General features: G+C 41.7%; 1 protein-coding gene across 2 annotated transcripts in view; it reads left to right on the top strand.

Annotated features, from left to right (window-relative positions):
- Positions 1–5,736: 5,736 nt before the first annotated feature.
- The window catches only part of LOC309556904 (solute carrier family 22 member 13-like), a 63,152-nt gene continuing 43,938 nt past the window's right edge, over positions 5,737–24,950 (top strand). The window contains exons 1-3 of one of the 2 annotated variants that reach the window (XM_082259461.1): positions 5,737–6,322; positions 7,818–7,921; positions 12,665–12,819. In XM_082259461.1, the coding sequence (XP_082115587.1) occupies positions 5,948–6,322; positions 7,818–7,921; positions 12,665–12,819 (634 nt within the window). In that variant the 5' untranslated portion in view covers positions 5,737–5,947. The remainder of the gene's footprint in view (positions 6,323–7,817; positions 7,922–12,664; positions 12,820–24,950) is intronic. The other variant, XM_082259462.1, reaches the window with a different exon arrangement.

Genomic DNA, 24,950 nt, shown 5'->3' with positions numbered 1-24,950 from the left:
GTAAATGTAGAACAATAGCTATTTGGAGGAGGGGGGCACTGGTGCTTACCATGGATGACCAACACACTGGAATTAAAAACGGTGGCCCCACCAATGCTCCCCCACGGTGGACATGGGGGAAAAGTATGAATGGATACGTAAAAGCTGTGTAGCAACTATAATAGGATAAATTAATACACCATAGGTTGGTATCTGTATAAAGATGTATTTGTACAGAAGAAAGGAGGGGAAACAAGAGAAGGATAAGGGGAGGGGAAAAATCGAGGGGAAAGAAGGGGGGGGGGGGAGAAGAAAGGGAAAGGAAAAGAAAGGGGAGGGAGAGAGGAAGGAAAAATAAAAAAACAGAAGGAACGGGGGGGGGGGGGGGGGGTGGATAGGGAAAGGGTGAGGGGAAGGGAAGGGGGAAAAGAGGGGTAGAAATGAAGGTAAGGAGAGGAGGAGATAAATAACAAAATCAAACTCCCTTAAATGTAACTATTGGACTGACCTGGGTGCACCTAGCAATTCACCAATGGCCAGGGGAGGGGGGGGGGGTATATACAAAAATTTCCAGAGGTACAGAGGGGAATTACATTATCCACAAAAGTTATTTCATACACCGCTGTATCTTACTATGAGAGACTAAAAGAGAGATAGAGCCCCATCAAGCTTGGGTGTAGTGTATACTAACATACTGTATAAGCATAGGAGTGAACAAGTCTAATATTAGCAGTGCAGAAGAAAGAGCTGTGAGCCACAGCTTACCTCTGTCTCAGTATGATTAACATCCCCCCTGGGCAGCATCCACTACAATTTAAAGCAGGAAAGTACCTGCTTAAATAGTCCCCTACCCGGCATCTGTACTCCACTTCCCCTCTCCCCTTTCTTTTTTCTTAACATTGATCCGGCCTATTCTGTCCCCTTTTTTGTACCCAATGTAAATTTATAGCATTTATATTTATACCATTCAAACATGCCCCTCCTGAATAAGCGGTCTCCAACCGCAAAACATGTAGAGGAGCAAGTATATGTAGCACTGCCCCCTTGAGGGTTGCTGGATTTCTCATGTTTCAGGTCCCCCTGGGTTACTGGTAGCAACTGCATGCAGAATCTTAACACTTTACTTTCCGGCTCAGTCAATGATCAGTCTAGGGTTGTTATTTTATTTCATATGGAGATGGGAGAAGGGATGAGTGGGATACTCCAAAACATGAACTATTCACAATGCTGAGGACTTCTGTCTGAGAATTCGGCAAGGCCACAGCTTAATCCTGCCACTAGATGAATCTGAGGAAAAGTTCTTTAAGCACTTATCTTCAGGGTACTCGCCTAGCAGCCCCTTTCTATCCAGCTGACACCCGTCCTCTGACTACTCTACTCCGGAGTGGCCCTCTTCCTGGTCAGGCCCTTAGACACGATCCCCTGTACTCACGATACTGCTTTTCAGGTTCTCCAGTGTCTCAACTCCTCCTAGTCAGCTCTCCTGTACCTCTGGGTTCAGCTTCTCACATCTGGCTCACCAGGCCAACTGCTTTTGACCATACACCAACCACTGCAGAAGAGTAGGCAGCCCCCACCCTCCTTCTGGGACTCTGCTCACCAGCCAAAGATCCCGAGCACATGTGCCCTTGGCTTTTATACTACACCCCACAATGCACCCAGACAGCAGTCTGTGCCAATCACTGGGGCTGTATCCAAGCCTGTGTGCCCATTGGTCAGGTTTCCTCCACTGTCCAATGTGCCTCCCCATTGGACCAGTGGGGACACTCCCCCAGACCACATGACTCACACACTGACCACAATGAGCAGACCTTACTCACAGATCCTGCTCTCCGTTAAGCAGAGTGCAATATATAATTTACCTGCTGCTCCTCTAATAGGCAGACAGAGCCAAAACTATACTCACTATCTAGCACCTACCTAGGAGGGTGCTACATACACAATGAGCAGCCAATATAGGTTTGACCTACTTACTGGAGTATATTAAGTATTAGTGGAATTACTATACAGCTAGACCAACCTGTGATACTTTTTTTGTATTTTAAAGCTGTTTGTGTCTTTCTGATTTGTTGAAATATGTTGCTTTTTACTTTCTTTGCATAAATAGAACATGTTCTTAATTTTATCTCTTGTGTATTGAGTCTGAGCTACAGAGAAATTCCAATCTCTACTGTCTCGGAGGCCGTTAGGGGCAACCGTCTCTTTCATATTTTACATTCCTATATTTATTAATCTAGGATTATTGTGGCTCTAGATTGAGGTGTCATTTTTTATTGACTTCATATCACACTTTGTCACTTGAGTAACTTTATTTTGTGTATTGCATAGCAATTTGATTATTTAGATAAGTTGCCTAGCCATGTTTCGATGATGCACTTCTGGTATGTTTGATTTAAATTATTGCAAATCACAACATGAACTAGATCCTGAGCCTAAAAACCATCACTAGTTTCTTTGTGCTTTTTGATGTCTGCAAGAAAATACTTTTGCTGTTTGCTATTAAGAATGCTGCTAAGTGGTGCCCCATCTTTTCTGTTTGCTACATATATATTTGATGAACACCTCTTTCATTATATAATAATGTATAGTTTTAAATTACTTTTAGATAGAAGTAAATATATCTGCTTAATGTAAGAAATCATATTAATGTGTTTTAGTGTTTTAAAAACATTGTTTTAATGTATTTATTATAATTATATATGTACATTAAGGCACATAGCTGCAGACCCTAACTACTGCTTTACAATGCTAAACGATAGTTGTGCTTTACTGCTCATTTCTTACAATATCAGTCTATGAGCTGGCAGAATCAGTGAATACAAAGCACTCCCTATGTGGCTAATATTGTACGTCAACAGGTGTTAAAGAGAGACTGAGTAACTGCACTAAGGCACTGAGAGCTCCGTCTAGTGGCTAATCTACAAATGGTTATAGTGAATACAATAAAAATATGCAGTAGCAAGGTTACAAAATGTGAACAGCATTAAACCTTACTGTTAAGGAAACTGTAATAACTAGAAGTATAGTACTGTGCAAAGGTTTTAGGTAGGTGTGAAGAAATGCTGTAAAATAAGAAGGAATTAAAAAAAGTTTTATTTGTTTATTTTTTATCAATTTACAAAATGCAAAGTGAGTAAACCTAAAAATCTAAATGACTCAATATTGGGTGTGACTACCATTTGGCTTTAAACCAGCATCAATTCTTACACTTGCACAATTTGTACAGTTGCACAAAGTCAGGGATTTTGTAGGATTAGAGTCAGGTGTATGATTAACCAGTTAAAGCAAGCAGGCGCTATTGATCATCAATTTCATATGTAGGTTGAAACACAGTCAATAACTGACTGTGATTAACAGAGACAGCTGTTTAGGGGGCTTAAAACTGGGTGGGGAACAGCCAAACTCTGCTAATAAGGTGAGAAGGCAGCTTCATGTCACAGATCATACACCATGGCAAGACTAAGCACAGAAACAACATACAATATAGTTATACTATATGAACAAGGTCTTTCCCATGTAGGGATTTCAAAGCAGACTGGGGTTTCAGGATGTGCCATTGAAGCTCTTTTTCAAGAAGGACAAAGAAATGGGCAATGTTGGAGACCATAGACGTAATGTTCAGCCAAGGAAACTTAATGCAGCAGATGAAAGACATATGCTTACTGGGGACCCAGGTACACCTATTAACTAAATGTCTAGTGATAATACCACATCAATAGAGAGATTTAAAAATCAACAATAAATATTACATTTTAAGGTGACAAAAGTGCCAAAAAGTGCAATAGTGGAATATAAATTTGTCAATTAAACATAGATGGTATCAAAAAACCGTAAGTGACTCAATGTACAAAGATGAGTGGTATAAAGTGAATAATTCACTGCAATTAAATAAATAATACAATCGTAATTAATCCATCCAATATACAGTACAAATAAATGTAAACAAAGTGGCTAGTGTAAAGTGACTAAGTGCATGTCACAGAAAATTATCTAAAGTGACCAGTGCAGAGTGACCAGGTGCACGTCAAGCAATAGTCCATCTAGGTGAAAAAAACAAAATTATAAATTGGGTTCCAAAGATGTAAAATCCTGAAGTGATCCAAAGGTGACTTGTGCAGTGCAGGTGAGAAAACTCAGGTGCTCCCCTCTCAGTAAGGACCGCGCTTACCAGATATTTGTACCCCCACAGGGGTAATAAGCGTAGTAATGCTCAAAGGGATATTCCCATTGAATAAAGGACATCAATATTGGCATATGTAGGAATCCAAATATATCTTCCCCACAGGAGTGGTAGGCAAGGTAATGCTCACAGGGATATATCTCACTCACTCAAAAGGCATCAGTTGATAATATATATATATGGAGATCCAGACCGTATGAAGGACGGAAAGGGCTCATATAGTGAAGTATTGTTAAAAGTCAAACCTTTTTTTAACTTAAAGAAAGGTACTCACAAAACAGAGGTAAAAAAGGAGCAGTAACAGCAGTATCAGAAGCCGCTTCGTTCCAGTATCGCGGCACACTTCCGGAACGTGATGCGTTCAAACAACCCGAAGTGCATTCCAACCCAGCGGAAATTACGCGATGACGCTCAAATCAAAGCAGAAAAATGTCTGCAGGCAACAGTGAAGCATGGTGGAGGTTCCTTGCAAGTTTGGGGCTGCAATTCTACAAATTGAATTGGAGATTTGGTCAGGATTAATGGTTTCCTCAATGTTGAAGAATACAGGCAGATACTTATCCATCATGCCATACCATTAGGGAAAACAAGGAGTCCTGGGAGTGATGGTTTTGCCCCCACAGAGACCTGAGCTCAACATTATCAAGTCTGTATGGGATTACATGAAGAGACAGAAGGATTTGAGACAGCCTGCATCCACAGAGTGTCTGTGGTTAATTCTTCAAGATGTTTGAAACAACCTACCTACAGAGTTCCTTCAAAAACTGTGTGCAGGTGTACCTAGAAGAACTGATACTGATGCAAAGGGTTGTCACGCCAAATATTGATTTGATTTAGATTTCTCTTGTGTTCATTTACTTTCCATTTTGTTAAATGATAAACATAAACTATTAAGACTTCGATTTCTGAAAGCTTTCTTAATTTACAGCAGGGATTCCCAAACTATGACCCTCCAGTTCTTCAGGAACTACAATTGCCATCATGCCTAGTCATGTATGTGAATGTCAGAGTTTTACAATGCCATGTGCAGTTCTGCAATAGATACAGGGCCGTAGTTTGGGAATCCCTGATTTACAGCATTTTGCACACTTGCCTAAAACTTTTGCACTGTCATGTATAATACTGCTGAAAATATACTGAGGGAGATTTTTCAAGCAAATTAGTGAAACAATTAGACACAAATCAGGCTGCCCCTCTTTTAGCAAAGTATATGGTCCAGTTTTTCTGTGTATTGGTACTCTCGTACCTGAAATTCTGTGCAGCCAACTGAGACAGATATAGTATTGAAGATTAGCCAGATTATGGGTCTAAACAGATGCACAACAAGCAACTAAACGTTTTAATTAGCATTTGAACTTAATTATTATTATAAAAAAAAAAAAGAAAACAATATGAAGATGATACATATTGAGATTACACAGTATACTTTTGTTTTCTGCTATTAATTAGTGATCTTTTGTTACAATAGTGTTGATCATTACAATTTGATAACTTTTTTTTTTTGTTGGATAAATCAATGCTTTTCTTACTGTCTTGTAGGAAAGTGTGTTGTTTGTCCTGAGACACTAATTGCAAAGTTAAGGGTTTTTACACACGGTAACTCATTTTATACATACAGAACTATGTACTGTATAAATTAGCATATGAAACACCTTCTAAGAGAAGTAATATAGAATATGCATGTGTTCTGAGACTTTGACTTATTACATTTGTCTCATAAACAGGGGTTAAACATTAATTCCTGGCTTCTTTGCTCTCCTGATTTTCACAACTGTAATTCAGGACACAATGACAGAGTTTGGGGAAATTCTAAAAAATGTTGGGGAATTTGGCCGTTTCCAGAAATTTTTGGTATTTCAGATGGGTTTACTCAGTTTCTTGAACGCCTTCCACATGTTTGGACAAGTATTTATGGGAATATCAGTGCCTCATCATTGCAATACCAGCTGGATCTTAGAAAAGAATACAAACCTAACTGAAGAATATCAGCTGAATTTAACCATCCCTTATAATACAGAAGGCAGCTATGAGCAATGCCTTATGTACACTCCTGTGGACTGGGATATAGAATCTATTGAAATATTTGGACTGAACAGCACAGAGGTCTGCCAGGATGGATGGGTATATGATATGTCAAAGCAGAAGTCAACGCTGGTCACAGAGGTCTGTAAATATTGATTTTTCAGTTGACATGCTTGTTGTTAGGTAATCAATACATGTTCTGGGTAAATGTCAGTGTAGAATACTGCCAACAGTATGGACAGACAGCCTTTGGTGCCTGTGTTGTAGGTGGACTGATAACCCACAGAACAATTTTCCAAAATGAACAAAATTTCAAAAATTGACAACATGGTGGAGAGAAACTTGATCCCTATAACATTTAAATGTCACCTTTCATAATTAAAGCAAATTAAAGCTTACTTTTAATGTGTTGCCATGAATTACTGTTTGCAATTGCTGTTGGTAATACATATGTGTTTTTATGTGTAGCAGCCAGTCAATATTTAAAACATAACAAGCTCCAGAGTCCAGACATTTTTTTTTGCATACTGTTAATACAACAGAACCCTCCACTTAAATATTAAACACGGTATATTAAAATGATTGTATAAAACATTTATGCACACAAATACCTGTAAGTCTAATATATGGGGAAATAAGCACTGTGAGCTTATGCACAAAATATTAAAGCTATTTCTTATTTAGAACTGAAACAAAGTTACATGATATAAAATGTATTTAAAAAGTCAGTTTGATGGTAAAATTGTTACTATGTTTGTAATAAGCCTAGGGAGAGCCATCTGGTGTAATTTACCTGTCATGTTTATGTCTGAATGACCACCAGATTTGAAGTTAATAATTTCCATTGTTTCAATTGAAAAGTAATATGAAAAACCTGATACATTTTATGTGTTGTTTCTTGCTGAAAAAATTCCATGCAAAAGAAATTCCTCCAAAATAAGCTTAACACAAAAACGTGGGGATCCCGTTGAAAATCTCTGTACTGTTTTCCATTGTTCTGAAATACTAGTGCAAAGATAAGAGCACAGTTCTTAGGTGGTCTTATGAATATGATCTATATAGTCCATGAGCATATTTAATGAAAGGATTATTAGATGGTCAGTTAATTTATTAAACTGCAGAAAAGCATTTTTGCACTATTGGCCTACATTTTAATGTTTGTTTGAATTGCATAGGGGGGGGGGGGGGGCATAGGGGAAGGGTTAGACCCTCTGTCAAGTATTTATTGATGCGTATGACCCCTATTTGAGAGATTTACCACTCTATTTATAGGCTGATGTATAGAGAAAGATAGTGAGGAAATGTCCAAAATGTATGTGCTGTCCCCAGAACAAGAGAGGATGGGAAGCTTTCCAATGGAAGCGCTGTTTCTGTGACAACTGTCTAAGAGAGGAATTCCCTTTATTTTTGTAGATTTTTTTCTAACTTGCATCACTGAGATGGGTGGTACAGAGATGGGAGTAATTTCCCTAATGGTACACAGACAGCAAAAAATGAATTGTTTTTTTTTTTTTAACCCTTCCACACTCTAATTTAAAATAAAACATTGGGTATTAATATATATTAATAATATGTGTACTGTTAGAACAAATGGTGAAACCAATTAAACTATTCTTTGCATTTCATTTAATGTAAGTTTGACCTGGTATGTCAGAAAAAGGAACAGAAGGATATCTCCCAGTCCATTCATATGCTGGGGCTGCTTATTGGATCTGTTATTTTCGGTAATTTAGGAGACAGGTAAGAATGTTTATTATTTATCCACTGTCAAAGATTTAGTAATTTAAATTAATGTTTATTAATCTTATTTTTACTACATGAATCTAATCTAATATCCTTATGCCAGTGACACTTTAAAGAAGATTTGAATACAAACTAATTTTGAGTACAAACTAACTACCAACTACCAGTAAAATTTCTTGTGATCTATGGGTGAAAATGGAGCACATAGGGGCATCCAAGCATGAGAAGAACATGCAAACCCTGATAGGAATTGAGCCCAGGGTCCCTGCACCGGAGGGGCAATGCTTGGCTGTATAATTGTAATTTTCATATTATAAATAAAGCTAGTTATTCTTTCTTTAAGGCTACAGTTACTTTCTTAGAGGTAATTGGCCAGATAAAGTTTCTGCAGTTGTTTTCTTAGTAACTTTAAGTATAAATAGTTTTATAATACAGTTTTGGCTACCTTAAATCTTGGAACGAGAATAAGCTTTCAATTAAAACATTATTTATTTTTTTTAGAAGAATATTGCTTATTCTTGAGCCATTACAGACAATACCGAGTAAAGTATAAAATATGGGCAGTTTTGGCACTTTAAATGAGACACCGGCAGGTATTTCTCTACGTCTCCATCCCTGTATATGACAAAACTGAAGAAAAAGGAGGACTAAAAAAGGTGTGTGGAAAACAGCCGGCCCCTAGCTTGATATACTCACCCACCCTGGATCGATCTCACTGAAGCATTAAACCAGCATTGAATCCTCAAAAAATGCCACTTCCTGGATCGATCTCTCACCATTCCATGGACATGATATGTGAATAAAGATAATGAGGAATCTAAGTGTACACTGCTATTATCCTTTAATTCATTCACATTTAAAGTAGAATTGCACTCACATGAATCAGCACAATGGGCTTGTGCGGACCGTACATGCCAAAAACAGTAGCTGTCGGGAGCCATGCTGGTGGGTCGCCGCTCGTCCGTCCAGGTCTCCGTCCCCTACTGAGGAAGTCGTGATGCGAAAGCATAAGACGCCACGCGTATAGGGGACGGAGACCTGGACGGACGAGCGGCGACCCACCAGCACGGCTCCCGACAGCTACTGTTTTTGGCATGTATGGTCCGCACAAGCCCATTGTGCTGATTCATGTGAGTGCAATTCTACTTTGAATGTGAATGAATTAAAGGATAATAGCAGTGTACACTTAGATGCCTCATTATCTTTATTCACATATCATGTCCATGGAATGGTGAGAGATCGATCCAGGAAGTGGCATTTTTTGAGGATTCAATGCTGGTTTAATGCTTCAGTGAGGTGAGAGGCCATCTGGTGGCTAAACGGTGGTGTTGTCACTTTCACTTTTATATGGAAACATTTATCAAGCACTTTATTGAATTTTAAACCACGGTTATATTTATATTTTAGTGGACTCTTATGCACTTTACTTTGAATGCACTTTATTGACATTATATACTGCACCTAAGAGGAATATATATTGCACTGTAAGCGAGTTTATTGATTTATATGATGCACATTGTCACTTTATTTGATTTTATATAGCGCTGTATAAATAATTGCCTATAGTTCATTTCTCCCGTTAGTGAAGGAGGTTCTATATAGCTGCTGTATTTTCTTTATGTGTCCCAAATTATTGGGTCTTAACACTATACCACTTTATATTTAATTGTGCTGATTTACCTTTTTGCACAATACTCACCCACCCACTCACCAGTCTGCTAACAAACCAAATAAACCTGTCTAACAATGTAGGTTAAAAACAGGGGTTTGGTTAACACACAATTGCAAATGCATGTGTAAGCTGCAAGGCCTCTCCACGACACCCTGTGTATTTTGGGACTTTAAATGAGACACCGGCAGGTATTGCTCCAACCAAACCCTTGTTTTTAACTACATTGTTAGACTGATTTATTAGCTTTGTTAGCAGACTGGTGGGTGAGTATATCAAGCTAGGGGCAGGCTATTTTCCACACACCTTTTTTAGTCCCCCAAACAATATATATATATATATATATATATATATATATATATATATACACACACTATTTAAAAAAAAATTAAGGAACACTTGGAAACACATCAGATCTCAATGGGGAAAAATATCATGCTAGATAACTATACTAATATGGACTGGGTAATGTGTTAGGATCGAAAGGATGCCACGTCGTTTGATGGAAATGAAAATTATCATCCTACAGAGGGCTGAATTCAAAGACACCCCAAAAATCTAAGTGAAAAAATTATGCAGCACGCTAGTCCATTTTGCCAAGATTTCATTGCAGCAACTCAAAATGGTACTCAGTAGTTTGTATGGCCCTAATGTGCTTGTATGCATGCCTGACAACAACGAGGCATGCTCCTAATGAGATGATGGATGGTGTCCTGGGGTATTTCTTCCCAGATCTAGACCAGGGCATCACTGAGCTCCTTAACAGACTGAGGTGCAAACTGACGGCGTCAGATGGGTCGAAACATAATGTCCCCGAGGTGTTCTATTGCAGTGGTCCTCAACTCCGGTCCTCAGGGCCCACTAACAGGCCAGATTTTAAGTATTACCTTGGGGAGATGCAGACTAGAGTACTGCAATCACTGAGCAGCAAATTATATCACCTGGGATGTATTTCAGTTATCTTGCAAATCTGGCCTGTTAGTGGGCCCTGTAGGCCAGGGTTGAGGACCACTGTTCTATTGGATTTAGGTCAGGCGAACGTGGGGGCCATGTATCAATTTCTGCATCTTCCAGGAACTGGCTGCATACTCTTGCCACATGAGGCCGGGCATTGTCGTGTACCAAGAGGAACCCAGGTTCTCTGCACCAGAGTAGGGTCTGACAATGGGTCCAAGGATTTCATCCCGATACCTAATGGCAGTCAGGGTGCCATTGTCTAGCTTGTAGAGGTCTGTGCGTTCCTCCATGGATATGCCTCCCCAGACCATCACTGACCCACTACCAAACTAGTCATTCTGAATAATGTTACAGGCAGCATAATGTTTTCCATGGCTCCTCCAGACCCTTTTAGGTCTGTCACATGTGCTCAGGATAAACCTGCTCTCATCTGTGAAAAGCACAGGGCACCAGCGGCAAACCTACCAATTCTGGTTTTCAATGGCAAATGCCAATCGAGCTCCACGGTGGCGGGCAGCGAGCACAGGGCCCACTAGAGGACGTCGGCCCTCAGGCCACCCTCATGAAGTCTGTTTTTGATTGTTTGGTCAGAGACATTCACACCAGTGGCCTGCTGGAGGTCATTTTGTAGGGCTCTGGCAGTGCTCATCCTGTTCCTCCTTGCACAAAGGAGCAAATATCGGTCCTGCTGATGTGCCATCCATGAGGAGTTGGAGTGCCTGTGCAACCTCTACAGCAGGGGTCTTCAAACTACGGCCCTTCAGTTGTTCAGGAACTACAATTCCCATCATGCCTAGTCTTGTCTAAATGTCAGAGTTTTACAATGCCTCATGGGATGTGTAGTTCCGCAACAGCTGGAGGGCCGTAGTTTGAGGATCCCTGCTCTACAGGGTCCAGTTATTGACTCATGCTACCAGCAGTGACATTGACCCTAGTAGGGAAAAATCGTCAGTGGCTTCCACCTGTAAAACCATTTCTGCTTTGGAGATCGGCTCATTGTTGCCCATTACACCATAACAGCTGAAACTGAATAACAACCCCTCTGCTTCTTAACTGACCAGATCAATATCCCAGGAGTTTAACTGACTTGATGCTATACTCTGATTAACAAGTGTTCCTTTATTTTTTTTGAGCAGTGTATATACATTTGTTCAGTGAACACATAAGCTAACATTGTTAGATAGGCTACACTTCTTACTGTAAGAGAGACCTTAGGCTCAACTCACAAAGCTTGAACTCAATGAAAATTATTTTTATTTTAGGCACGCAACAGTTATTTTCAAGTTTCATTTCACTCACTTTTTCTAAAATTACTCATTATTTTTGTTTTAAATGGGAATTATTATCCTAGCGTTGTAAAACTTTGTCCTTACAGATTAAAGCAGAACTACACTGCACCTGAGCAACACAAATCAAAAACACTATAATTCATTTTTAATACTCAAAGCAAATTCACCCAATAATTTCTCCATGCTTTATTTTGCTGAGAAATACCTTTAAACCCCCCTGGCATTTCTGGCCTTGGCCATCTTGAGTAAGGGCAGTTGACTCATGTAGCATTTACCTCCTGGAAGGAGGGTGTGCTTAGCTGAGAAAACCCCTCCTAAAGGCATCTGGGATATATGATGTCATTTGCTTTCCTATCAATTTACTAATGCTAGCAGCATAAGGATTGAAAAAAGTCAATGTTGATTGAGAGAGCAAAGTTTCACTTTAATGTCTGCATTTCACCCAGAAAATAGAACCAGCCAAGCAAAAAAAATATATTTAAAAAGGAGACACATGACAATATCATTATTTCCTTTTTAAGAATGTAAGATACACAGTGGGGTGGAGTTAGTAAAGGCAAATAGCCTATGGACTTTTTTAAATGTGGTAAAGCTTCACATTGTAAAGAATACCCAATCAGGTGCAAGAACAATTTAAAAAAAAGCATTTTTGCTTGCACATGATTGGATGATGGAAATTAGTAGAGCTTTACTACATTTACTAAGCTCTGGGGAAAACTAATGCAATTTCACTTGCTAAGTCGACTTGCCTTTAGTAAATAAACGCCAGTGTTGCATAAAAGTATATATACAATAACTGCACCTTTTTGTCTATTCTCTTTAAAGGATTGGTAGACGTCCTGTTATGTTAATCTCACTTTTAATGATGTTTGCCTTTGGTGTCGGAGCAGCATTTGTTCCACATTTTTATGTCTATATGGTTCTTCGTTGTATGGTAGGAATTGGAATGGCTGGTATTATGCTGAACAATCTCACATTAGGTAATATATATATACATTATATAAATATTTTCCTTCCTGCAAATGCAATAATATTGAAATACTTTTTTTTTTTAATATATAAGGGATCTTGCCCCACGATTGGCATACAGAGTAAAATGCAGTTGCATTTGTGGTACCCAGGTGCCATAGCTGCACCTGTGGATGTGTAAATGGCGGCTTTTCTCGCACATACACTATATTACCAAAAATATTGGGACGCCTGCATTTACACGAACATGACCTTTAATGGCATCCCAGTCTTAGTTTGTAGGATTCAATATTGAGTCGGTCCACCCTTAGCAGCTATAACAGCTTCAACTCTTCTGGGAAGGCTGTCCACGAGGTTTAGGAGTGTGTCTATGGGAATTTTTGACCATTCTTCCAGAAGAGGATTTGTGAGGTCAGGCACTGATGTTGGAGAGAAGGCCTGGCTTGTAGTCTGCGCTCTAATTCATCCCAAAGGTGTTCTATCGGGTTGAGGTCTTGACTCTGTGCAGGCCAGTCAGGTTCTTCCACCCCAAACTCGCTCACCCATGTCTTTATGAAGCTTGCTTTGTTTGTTTTGGGTGGCATTTTTGTACCGGGATGATGCCTGCAGCTGCAGTTATCACCTTGGTATCGTTTTTTAGAACTGCCTGATCGCTATTACAAGCATAGGGAGGGGACATCCCCTCCTTCTGCCACATTTAGTGGCTCTCTCATGGTTTTCCTTTCCCATTGGGAGACCCCTAGTGACCAGCTGGTGCGTCAGCCATTTTTTTAAAAATCTAAAGCATTCAAAAACACAGATCTTGGTGTTTTGAATGCTTTTAAAGGCAGAGGAGGGATATGGGGGTCTTAAAAACCCCAGATCTCTCCATAAAGAGTACCTGTAACATGCCTATTGCTGTCACAAGCATGTTTACATTCCTTGGGACAGCAATAAAAGTGATAAAAGAAAATTAAAGCAACAGTGTAAAAAAATGTAATTCCCATGCCCTCCCATGCTTTCACGCAAAGGTGAACGTGCGTGTTGGTCCCACATACACACAAACAGTGATTGTCCCACACATGTAAGGTATCACTGTGAATGTAAGATCATGGGCAATAATTCTAGCACCAGAACTCTTGTGCAAATCTAAAGTGGTAAACTGTAAAGGCTTTTAAAGTGTTACCTATGGGTAGTAAAATTTACATTGTTTGTTGCTGTTGCATGGGCATGTGCAGTTTTAAAGCGACTGGGGTGGAACAAATGTAGAAGGGAGAGGGGTGCCTGATTTTAGTCTTGGGCAGCACAAAACCAAAATACCCTATAAAGAAGAAATCACTATACATACCTTTTCTAAAGTCAATCCCGTCCCACACTGAGCTGTGGAGGTGGGTGCAGAGGAGCCAGAAGACAACGGAAGCCCCATAGAAAACTCTATAGGTGACGTCACTTCCCATTCATTTCACAGCCGTTGTTGGCTGTCTTCTCTGCAGAGCTTCCGCCGATGTAGACCGGATCTGCTTCAAAAAACATATGTATACTGATTTCTTCTTTACGGGGCTAGATAGGTTGGTGTTATATCTCTGTCTGTAGATGTAGAGATTTTAGTGTTAGGGTGGACTTCCCCAATAAGCAGACAGTGCTGGTGTCCATAGTAGAAGTAGCAAGGGGGTCGCGCTACTTCCACTGTGAGTACTTTGGACTTGTAAAGATTCTTCTTTTGACAATCTCTTTGATCTTTTACACAAAATATTGTTCTCTACAATAGTTATGTGATACAGTCTTGTCCAGGACCCAACACATCCTACTAAATGAACACTGAAGGGGCAAAAAAACACTAAAAAGATCATCCCTCTGCTTTTTGATCCTGTAAAAATGTTTAGACAGCACTGTGAGGTATTGCCCTCATTCTGCTGTGCAACAGTTAACCAGAGGCTAAAGGCATATTAAGTTACTTGAACTTGCTGTACAAAAAAAAAAACACTTTATTTTATTTATTTTTTTTATAATAAACGCATAACTGGAGCAAACATCACTGACCATTACTTAATATCTCAGGGTAGAAAAACAGGTACTCATAATGACCAGTAAGACCAGCACATGATGACAAATTGACCAGTTGCTGCACTGGGATCCTACAGGTGAGATGCATTCATATGAAGAAAACACAGAAAAACTTTTAATAATGAGTCAGCGTTTTTGTTATCAATTTCTATGGCAGTTCTGAACTTCTGACACTGTCATCACAAGCCATGAATATGGCCTATTACATCGTATTGTGCAACGCAAGGTTGTACTTTATTGTTATGGATACATTATATGGAACATACAGATAGTTTATGATTAATATGTGTGCTTTTATCTTACTTTCCTTTTTTACTGTTTTACTACTTTTCTAGCAGCATTATTTAAACTTCTCTTAGCACTGATTGTACATTAGACTGTATTATAAACTACAGAGCTTTAAAGAGAACATTAAACCTTGCTATTAGTGAGCTGCTCTTACAGAAATGAGTTAAAAATTTCTGCTTATGACATAACTGCTTTGTGTTCACAATTTTCTTATTCTTTATTTCATTATTTGTGTTATATATTTTATTGTTGTTCTTTCCCCATTCCCACAATTCTTCTCTTCCTTGTGTTATTCTGGCCCCACACTCTTTTTAACATTTTATTGGTCACAATGGGCGATCTAATGTCTCCAGGAGTTCCTATGTGCACAAACCACTGGCTACTGCTGGAAACTGAAATATTACTGCCAGTCATGCAGAGTCTAATACAGTTTAGGGAAAAAAAAATCCACAGGATAGAAACAATACTTGAGGCTGGATTCACACCGTATATGTTGCATGTAGGGCACACTGACTTGCATTACCCATAGGCGCGGACAGTGAGCAAATATGCAAGCTCTTGTTAGGTGGGCCTAAGAGAGCGCGCAGCTAACAAAAAGTTTCAGATCATGCTATTGACATGACAGCCAATCACGGTGGTCACATGATCATAACCCCCCCCCCCATGCAGCCACCCGGCATCTGAAACCTCTTAAAGGTCCGGAAGGGACCGGCGCAAAGGAGTTAAAGGCACTGTTGAGATGCCCTGCATTGAGATCCCTTTTTTTAACACATTTCATTTATGTGACATCCTGACGACATCCAGTGACGAAACACGTAGTGATGGAGCTTCTGGTCAATTTCTTCACACCAGATGACATCACTTTCTTCGCTTACAATGCACACTGGCATGCTGGATCCGACTGATTTTTTTGGCTGGTCATACCGGGTGCCAAGTGAAGCACTTTTAATTGTGAGTGCATATTTACACTAGTTTTTTTTATGTTTGTGTTTTTGTAGTTTTTTTTTTATAAATTTGTTGCGCAATTATATTTTTCCAGGATCTCTGTACCCCTTCCTGAGTATTAAATAAGGTGTAAGTGTATACTGTCCAAGACCACCCTGAAATAGTGGAATACTGGAAAGAGTTATCTTGGCACCATACAAGGTGCATACTGACCTTCTTATATTCATAAGGGGTTACCCGCAGCTGGTGAATGCGCACTACTTGAGGGGGCACTCTGGACCACAGAACACATACAAAGGGTGGATTAGAGTGGCACATCATTAATTTGGAGTGCTTTTAAAGACTTTGCTGGATGTATATGTTTTTTGGTGTTTCACTTGCATGGATATTTATTATTTGTGGATTGTGATTTTTTGACATGTGGTATATAATTATAGCACTTTGGATGCAAATATGACATTATGTTTCCACATGCTGTGTATACACTCATTGGCCACTTTATTAGGTACACCTTATTAGTACCGGGTTGGACACCCTTTTGCCTTCAGAACTTCTTTGTGGCATAGATTCAACAAGGTGTTGCAAACATTCCTCAGGGATTTTCGTCCATATTAACATGATTGCATCACGCGACTGCTGCAGATATGTCGGCTGCACATAGGTGTGTGAGGATTCTTCCTACTGATGAGCAGCAACGTAAAACGTGAAAAACATCAAATTGTAAAATCTTAACCACTTCTGGACTGGAAGATTTTGCTGCTTTAATGACCAGGCCCTATTTTGCGATTCGGCACTGCGTTACTTTAACGGACAATTGTGTGGTCGTGTACCACTGTACCCAAACGAAATTGACGTTCTTTTTTCCCCACAAATAGAGCTTTCTTTTGGTGGTATTTGATCACCTGTGCAATTTTTATTTTTTGCGCTATAAACAAAAAAATGCGACAATTTTGAAAAAAACAATATTTTTCACTTTCTGCTATATAACATTCCCCAAAAAAAACATTTAAAAATCAAAATTTTTAACATTTTAGGCCAATGTTTTCTGCTACATATTTTTGGTAAAAAATTGCAATAAGCGTATTTTGATCAGTTTGCGCAAAAGATATTGCGTTTACTAACTACGGGAAAGATTTATCATTTTTATTGTTTTCTTTTTTTTTTTACTAGTAATGGCGGCAATCTGCGATTTTTTGTGGGACTGCGACATTGCGGCGGACAGATCGGACCCCTAACTTACATTTTTGACACTTTTGGGGGTACCAGTGACCTTACTACAGTAAACAGTGCTACAAATATGCACTGTTACTGTAATAATGCCATTGGCAGGGAAGGGGTTAATGCTATTGGTGATCAAGGGGTTAAAGGTAAGCCTAGGGGAGTGATTCTAACTGTGGAGGGGTTGGGCTTGTGAGATCATCACAGAGACATGTGATCCTATATAGCAGGATCACATAGCCTCTGTGATCACTTCAAGGAGAATGACAGACGGCTGTGTTTACATCAGCCGTCTGTCCTTCTCTGTCAGCGGGGGGGAGATCGCCGGTGTCAGACGGCAATCGGAGCCATCTGACACCCGCACTTGCTTCCCCTCTGACGATCGGGGGTGGGAGAGTGCCTCCGTGATGCGCACTCGCCCCCTAGTGGCCTTCCAAGCAAATGACGTTTATTAACGTGATTTTGCCTGGGAGAGCCACACTGCTGTCTTAAAAAGGCAGTGCAGCGACGGGAAGTGGTTAATAAGGGTACCGCGCTCAAACTAGTGACACACACTATTGTGTACAAATAATGTGTACACATTATTTGTACACAATAGTGTACCACTAGTTTGACTCTACGAAATCCTCCCCAGTTAGGGAAATTGGGCTGGAAAGGTTCACCAATCCTAACTATATTCCAATTGGAGGATCTCCGGGTTTTTATACGGGCAGGCCACAAACAAACACTGGCAGTAGACCCAGCCCTAGTCATGCAACACCATATCAGAATCATAGATAAACCTTGCATTATGAAATCCCAACATTTAACAGATATCCACCTCTAGCACAATCCTCTTATGAATATCAGCAACAAGAGGTTTTTCAGAGGAGGGGGCAGAGTGGCGCCCCGGGTCCAAGAGGAAAGGCCACCCATAAAGAACACAGAGGTGGCAGGAGAGGCCAATATTGGCAACGTGGAGGGGGTCCCCCAAATTCGGGAAGACCTTATACACCTGGGCCTCAGGACACTCATTGGCAACATTGGGAAGGAGAATCCCAACCCCACTATTATCAACAGTGGGAGACACCTCAGAGGAGAGGGCCCCCACAAGGAGCCACAGAAAACAGAGAAGAGGCTGCAGGGGTGGAAGAAAGAATAAAAAGAAAGCGGGAACATTAGGAAACGGTCTCTTTAACCTGAGTGATGCTATATTCACTATGGACGAGTTAAAAGTTTTGGAATTGGGCTTGAAATTCGCACCAGATAAAGGGTTAGACAAATTTCATACCTTTATCGATATAGAGAAATACATCAGAAAATTGAAAATCAAGAAACATTTTTTGGAAAAACCAGCAATACAATTGAACACCGATAGAATTTATCAAGACAGTGGTTTGAGAAACCATTCCACGATTATTCCAACTAAGACCTCAAATCACTATTTGAGGTTTTCAAGAATATGGTGGAAGATGATATTCGGAATTTAAAAACAAAAAATTACCGAAAGAAAGGTGACCTACATAGGGGAGTACTAGAACTAGAGAAAAGGAAGAATATAGTGATTCGGGCAGCCGATAAAGGAGGGGGGATTGTTATTCTGAACAAAAGTGATTACCACAAGGAACTGGATAGGCTGGTAGATCAGGTGACATACAAAAAATGTAAACAAAATCCAACGGCAAAATTGAAGAAAAAATTTGAAAAGTTAGTGAATAGAGATGGACGAACATCGGCCGGGGTGGTTCGTAAACGTCAGCCGCAAATATTCTCAAAAGTCCGCGAACCGCAAGTTCGCGGCGGGCCCCATTGATTTTAATGGGAGGCGAACTTTAAAAACCTTTAGGTCATATTTGCAGCCACAAAAGATGTACTAGCTGTGCACAAATAGTCCCAGCACATGGACAATGTCATAACAGAAGTATTGCAATTGGAAATGTTGCCCTAAAATTTTTTTTTTTTAACAGCAAAATTTTTTTTATTTTTTTTATCATAAATCAGCCAGAAGTGACAGCAGCCGGTAAATACATTGTCTAATACATATAGGGTCCATTCACACATCTGTAAAATGGGACCACATCCATTCCACAATTTGGCAAAACCTTTACAGAGCCATTGATTTTCAATTCCAATCTGAAAAATTAGGCATTCACAGGATACAGAAGTAAGTGTCAGCCAGTATTGGCCCCAAAAATTAGCCCACATGTGTTTACCTGACAGCTAAGAATGTTGTATTCTGTGGCTGAAGGTACATTAGGCATTCACAGGATACAGAAGTAAGTGTCGGCTAGTATTGGCCCCAAAAATGAGCCCACATGGGTTTACCTAACAGCTAAGAACGCTGTATTCTGTGGCTGAAGGTACATTAGGCATTCACAGGATACAGAAGTAAGTGTTGGCTAGTATTGGCCCCAAAAATTAGCCCACATGGGTTTACCTGACAGCTAAGAATGTTGCATTCTGTGGTTAAAGGTACATTAGGCATTCACAGGATACAGAAGTAAGTGTCGGCTAGTATTGGCCCCAAAAATTAGCCCACATGGGTTTACCTGACAGCTAAGAACATTGTATTCTGTGGCTGAAGGTACATTAGGCATTCACAGGATACAGAAGTAAGTGTCGGCCTGTATAGGCCCCAAAAATTAGCCCACATGGGTTTACCTGACAGCTAAGAACGTTGTATTCTGTGGCTGAAGGTACATTAGGCATTCACAGGATACAGAAGTAAGTGTCGGCCAGTATAGACCCCAAAAATTAGCCCACATGGGTTTACCTGACAGCTAAGAACGTTGTATTCTGTGGCTGAAGGTACATTAGGCATTCACAGGATACAGAAGTAAGTGTCGGCCTGTATAGGCCCCAAAAATTAGCCCACATGGGTTTACCTGACAGCTAAGAACGTTGTATTCTATGGCTGAAGGTACATTAGGCATTCAAAGGATACAGAAGTAAGTGTCGGCCAGTATAGACCCCAAAAATTAGCCCACATGGGTTTACCTGACAGCTAAGAATGTTGTATTATGTGGCTGAAGGTACATTAGGCATTCACAGGATACAGAAGTAAGTGTCGGCTAGTATTGGCCCCAAAAATTAGCCCACATGGGTTTACCTGACAGCTAAGAATGTTGTATTCTGTGGCTGAAGGTAAATTAGGCATTCACAGGATACAGAAGTAAGTGTCGGCCAGTGTAGGCCCCAAAAATTAGCCCACATGGGTTTACCTGACAGCTAACAATGTTGTATTCTGTGGCTGAAGGTACATTAGGCATTCACAGGATACAGAAATAAGTGTCGGCCTGTATAGGCCCCAAAAATTAGCCCACATGGGTTTAACTGACAGCTAAGAAAGTTGTATTCTGTGGCTGGAGGTACATTAGGCATTCACAGATAAAATAATTTTCGGCCCTGAATGGACATGAAATGCCTTTATGCCGATGTATGTAGCGAAGCCAAGGACCAGGAATTGCTGGGGGTGGATGGCGGTCTGGCGGATATTTGTGGCCTGGCATGAGGAATTTCAATGAAACATGGTCTACTGGTCACATGTGTTGAATTCCTCAGAGATCCATACCTCATTCATTTTTATAAATGTGAGGTAGTCTACACTGTCATGAGCTAGGCGAGTGCGCTTATCGGTCACGATCCCCCCTGCTGCGCTGAACGTCCTTTCGGACAGGACACTGGACGGGGGGCCAAGCCAACAATTCCATTGCAAATTGTGCAAGCTCTGGCCAGAGGTCAAGCCTGCCCACCCAGTAGTCCAGGGGTTCATCACTCCTCAGAGCATCCACATTGGCCGTTAACCCGATGTAGTCAGACACCTGTCGGACACCTTTTTTTAACGCTCCAACATTTGAGCCACAGAAGCCTGCCTTTTTCCAGAACAAAGTGACGATGGCATCATGGAAGGTGGAGTGTTGGACAACTGTGAGGAGACAGGAGAAGGAGAAGAGTTGGACACCTGTCGGTCTAGGCGTTCCCTGATGCTGGATCCGGAATACAGCTGTCGAATGGGTCGGCTGAAAGAAGGATCTCATATCTGAAGTCACCAAGACATCTTCAAACCACCCTCTTCTTGCAGGCGCTGTTGGATTGCTACCGTCTCTCTGTGAGTGTAAATTCCTCTGCCAGCGTACGCAAAAGCAGAATGCAGCATTTCCCGCAGCAAGGCCTGGAAGTGCTGCATTCTGACCGCCCTCTATGATTATGGTAACATTTCCGCCATTTTTTGTTTGTACCGGGGATCTAAGTACGTTGCCAGCCAGTACTGGTCCTTGGCCTTTATGCTTTTTATACGGGGGTCCCCCTTAAAACACTGGAGCATGAAGGCCCCCATTCTCACTAAACTGGAAGCGGTGTAGTGGCCTGCTTCCAGCTCATCATCCAGGATAATGTCGTCCTCGTTCTCCTCCCCCCATCCACGGATAACACCTGGGATCCCAGAAAGGTTTAAAGCATGCTCTTCTTGCTCCTCCTTATCCCCCCCAGCACCATCCTCCTCTGACTCCTCTTCAGACTCCTGCTGTTGACTTGTCTCAGATGGAGTAGCACCCATTGCGACTTCCTCATCTTTCTGCTCCTCGACGGCTTAATCAATGACATGACGCAATGCACGCTCCAGAAAGAAGGCGTAAGGTACGATGTCACTGATGGCGCCCTGGCTGTGACTGACCAGTTTTGTGATCTCATTGAATGGCCGCAGAAGTCTGCATGCGTCCCGCATTAGCAGCCAAGCTCCCCAGAACCTGTCCTGCCGCAGAGTTCGTACAGGTAGTCTTTAACTGCACGTTTCTGCTGGAGCAGCCTATCAAGCATATGCAACGTTGAGTTCCATCGCATCGGGCAGTCACAAATGAGATGCCTGACGGGCAGGTTGTGTTGCCGCTGAATGTGAGCAAGGCGAGCCATGGCTGTGTAAGATCTTCTGAAATGGCCCGAGATTTTCCTGGCCTGCTGCAAGACGTCCTGGACCCCAGGGTATTTGGCAACGATTTGCTGCACCACCAAGTTCAGGACGTGTGCCATGCATGGCACGTGTGTTATTTTGCCCTGTTTCAGCGCGCTCAGCAGATTGGCATCGTTGTCGCACACCACTTTATCAACTGTCAAATTCAGCGGTGTCAGCCACTGATCTGCCTGTGAACGCAAAGCTGAAAGGAGTGCAGGACCAGTGTGGCTCTTGGCTTCCAGGCACAACAGACACAGCACAGCATGGCAACGTCTCACCTGGCATGTGGAATAGGTTCTGGGGATCTTGGGCAGCGGAAGAGACGGTTGCAGCGGAAAAGGAGGAGTCAGCCGAAGAGGAGAGGGAGGATGGAGGAGGAGGAGGAGGAGAAGAGGCAGGCCTGCATGCAATCCGTGGCGGTACAACCAAATCTACACGGGTGCCACGGGTTGCATGCTTGACGGCCGTCAGAAGGTTTACCCAGTGGGCAGTAAAAGTGATATACCTTCCCTGCCCGTGTTTGCTAGACCATGTGTCTGTCAGATGTATCTTGGCACCAACACTGTGTGCCAGAGATATTTTAACTTGCCGCTGAACATGGCCATACAGATCTGGAATGCCCTTCTGCGAGAAATATTTCCTGGCTGGGACCTTCCATTGTGGTGTTCCAATGGCCACAAATTTACGAAAGGCCTCCGAGTCCACCAGTTGATATGGGAGTAGTTGGCGGGCTATCAGTTCCGGTCTGACTTTGGGCAAAAGGGTTATCCGGCGTCATCATTTTTTTACGCTCCAACATTTGGGCCACAGAAGCCTGCCTTTTTCCAGAACAACGTGACAACGGCATCATGGAAGGTGGAGTGGAGGACAAATGTGAGGAGAGATGAGAAGGAGAAGGAGAAGGAGAAGAGGCTGGACGGTGAGAGCCTGGAGTGTGGCTTTGTGGGTTCTGATGGTGTTGTTCCCACTGAGCTCGGTGATGGGAGTTCAGGTGCCTTCTTAAATGGGTCGTCCCTAGGTGAGTGTTGGGCTTACCGCGACTTACGCGTTGACAGCAAAGGCTGCAGATGGCAACACTGTTGTCAGCAACGGACACATTAACAAAAGCCCACACTGCGGAGCCATGTGCCGGCGTCCTGGGAGCGCCAGATGTGACTGTACATGGTTGATGGCTCACTCCTGATACATTTGCAGTCTGCTTTGTACCTCTTGTGCAATGCAAGTTCTGCCTGCCTCTCCTCCCTATTTGCCGGTCCGTCTCTCCCTCTGAACTCCCCTACTCTTCCTCTCTTGTGGCCACCCACGTGAAGTCCATAGACACGTCATCATCCACGTCACCTTCCCCACCACTAACAATCTAGATCTCGGAGTAGGCAGCGACAGCGGGGACCAACCTCCTTGGGCTGATTTGAGTACTGTCGTCAGACTGCTGAGTGGCGGCTGTTGCTACCTCCTCTTCCTGATCCGATGCCAACAATGGCTGCGCATCGCAAATGTCTTGTGATGGATCGGAAAATAATTCCAGAGACTCAACCGGAGGGTATGTGGTGGTGGTGGTGTTTGTGGTGGTGTCTTTGGGGGTGCACACAGCAGAGAGTGAAGAGGGTGCAGATAGAGAGGATAAGGAGGGTGCAGAAGAGGAAGGCAGAGTGAGCCACTCAACCAAGTCTGGTGCGTCCTTTGACGTAATCGAACGCGCCCTCTGAAACTTCACACTTTGGCTCCGGCCTACTGCTCCTGCCCTACCTCTACCACCCCTGTGTAAGTGTCTGCCTCTTCCTCTGCCTGTCATGTTTTTAAATTACCCTGTGACAAAAGTCTCTAGAGAATCGCAGTATATCTGGAAAAAGGCATATAACACCCCGCTTCAATCTGTGGTATTGGGGGGCCACAGGTTTATCACACCAGTTCTACAAATAATTGGCCAGTAACTGTTGTCACTGTGTGTAGCACAGTTAACACAGCAAAAGAGGCCACATTTTTGCAGGACTAAAACAAAATCTTAGAAAAGTATACTGTTAAATAACACCCCACTTCAATATGTGATATTGGGGGGCCACAGTTTTATCACACCAGTTCTACAAATAATTGGCCAGTAACTGTTGTCACTGTGTGTAGCACAGTTAACACAGCAAAAGAGGCCAAATTTTTGCAGGACTAAAATACACTCTTAGAAAAGTATAATGTTAAATAACACCCCACTTCTATATGTGGTATTGGGGGGCCACTGGTTTATCACACCAGTTGTTCAAATAATTGGCCAGTGAGTTTGGCACTGTGTGTATCAGAATTAACACAGCAAAAGAGGCAATATTGTTGCAGGACACAAATACACTTATGAAAGTATACTCAGATAACACCCCACTTCAATATGTGGTATTGGGGGGCCACTGGTTTATCACACCAGTTGTTCAAAAAATTGACCAGTGAGTTTGGCACTGTGTGTATCAGAATTAACACAGCAAAAGAGGCAATATTGTTGCAGGATACAAATACACTTATAAAAGTATACTCAGATAACACCCCACTTCAATATGTGGTATTGGGGGGCCACTGGTCTATCACACCAGTTGTTCAAAAAATTGGCCAGGGAGTTTGGCACTGTGTGTATCAGACTGAACGCAGCAAAAGAGGCAATATTGTTGCAGGACACAAATACACTTATGAAAGTATACTCAGATAATACCCCGCTTCAATCTGTGGTATTGGGGGGCCACAGGT

The sequence above is a fragment of the Pelophylax lessonae genome (assembly GCF_965119305.1).
Source record: "Pelophylax lessonae genome assembly, chromosome: 5".
NCBI classification, from domain to species: domain Eukaryota; kingdom Metazoa; phylum Chordata; class Amphibia; order Anura; family Ranidae; genus Pelophylax; species Pelophylax lessonae.
Note: the sequence above shows the minus strand (reverse complement) of the source record. Positions and strands in the feature narration are given on the sequence as shown.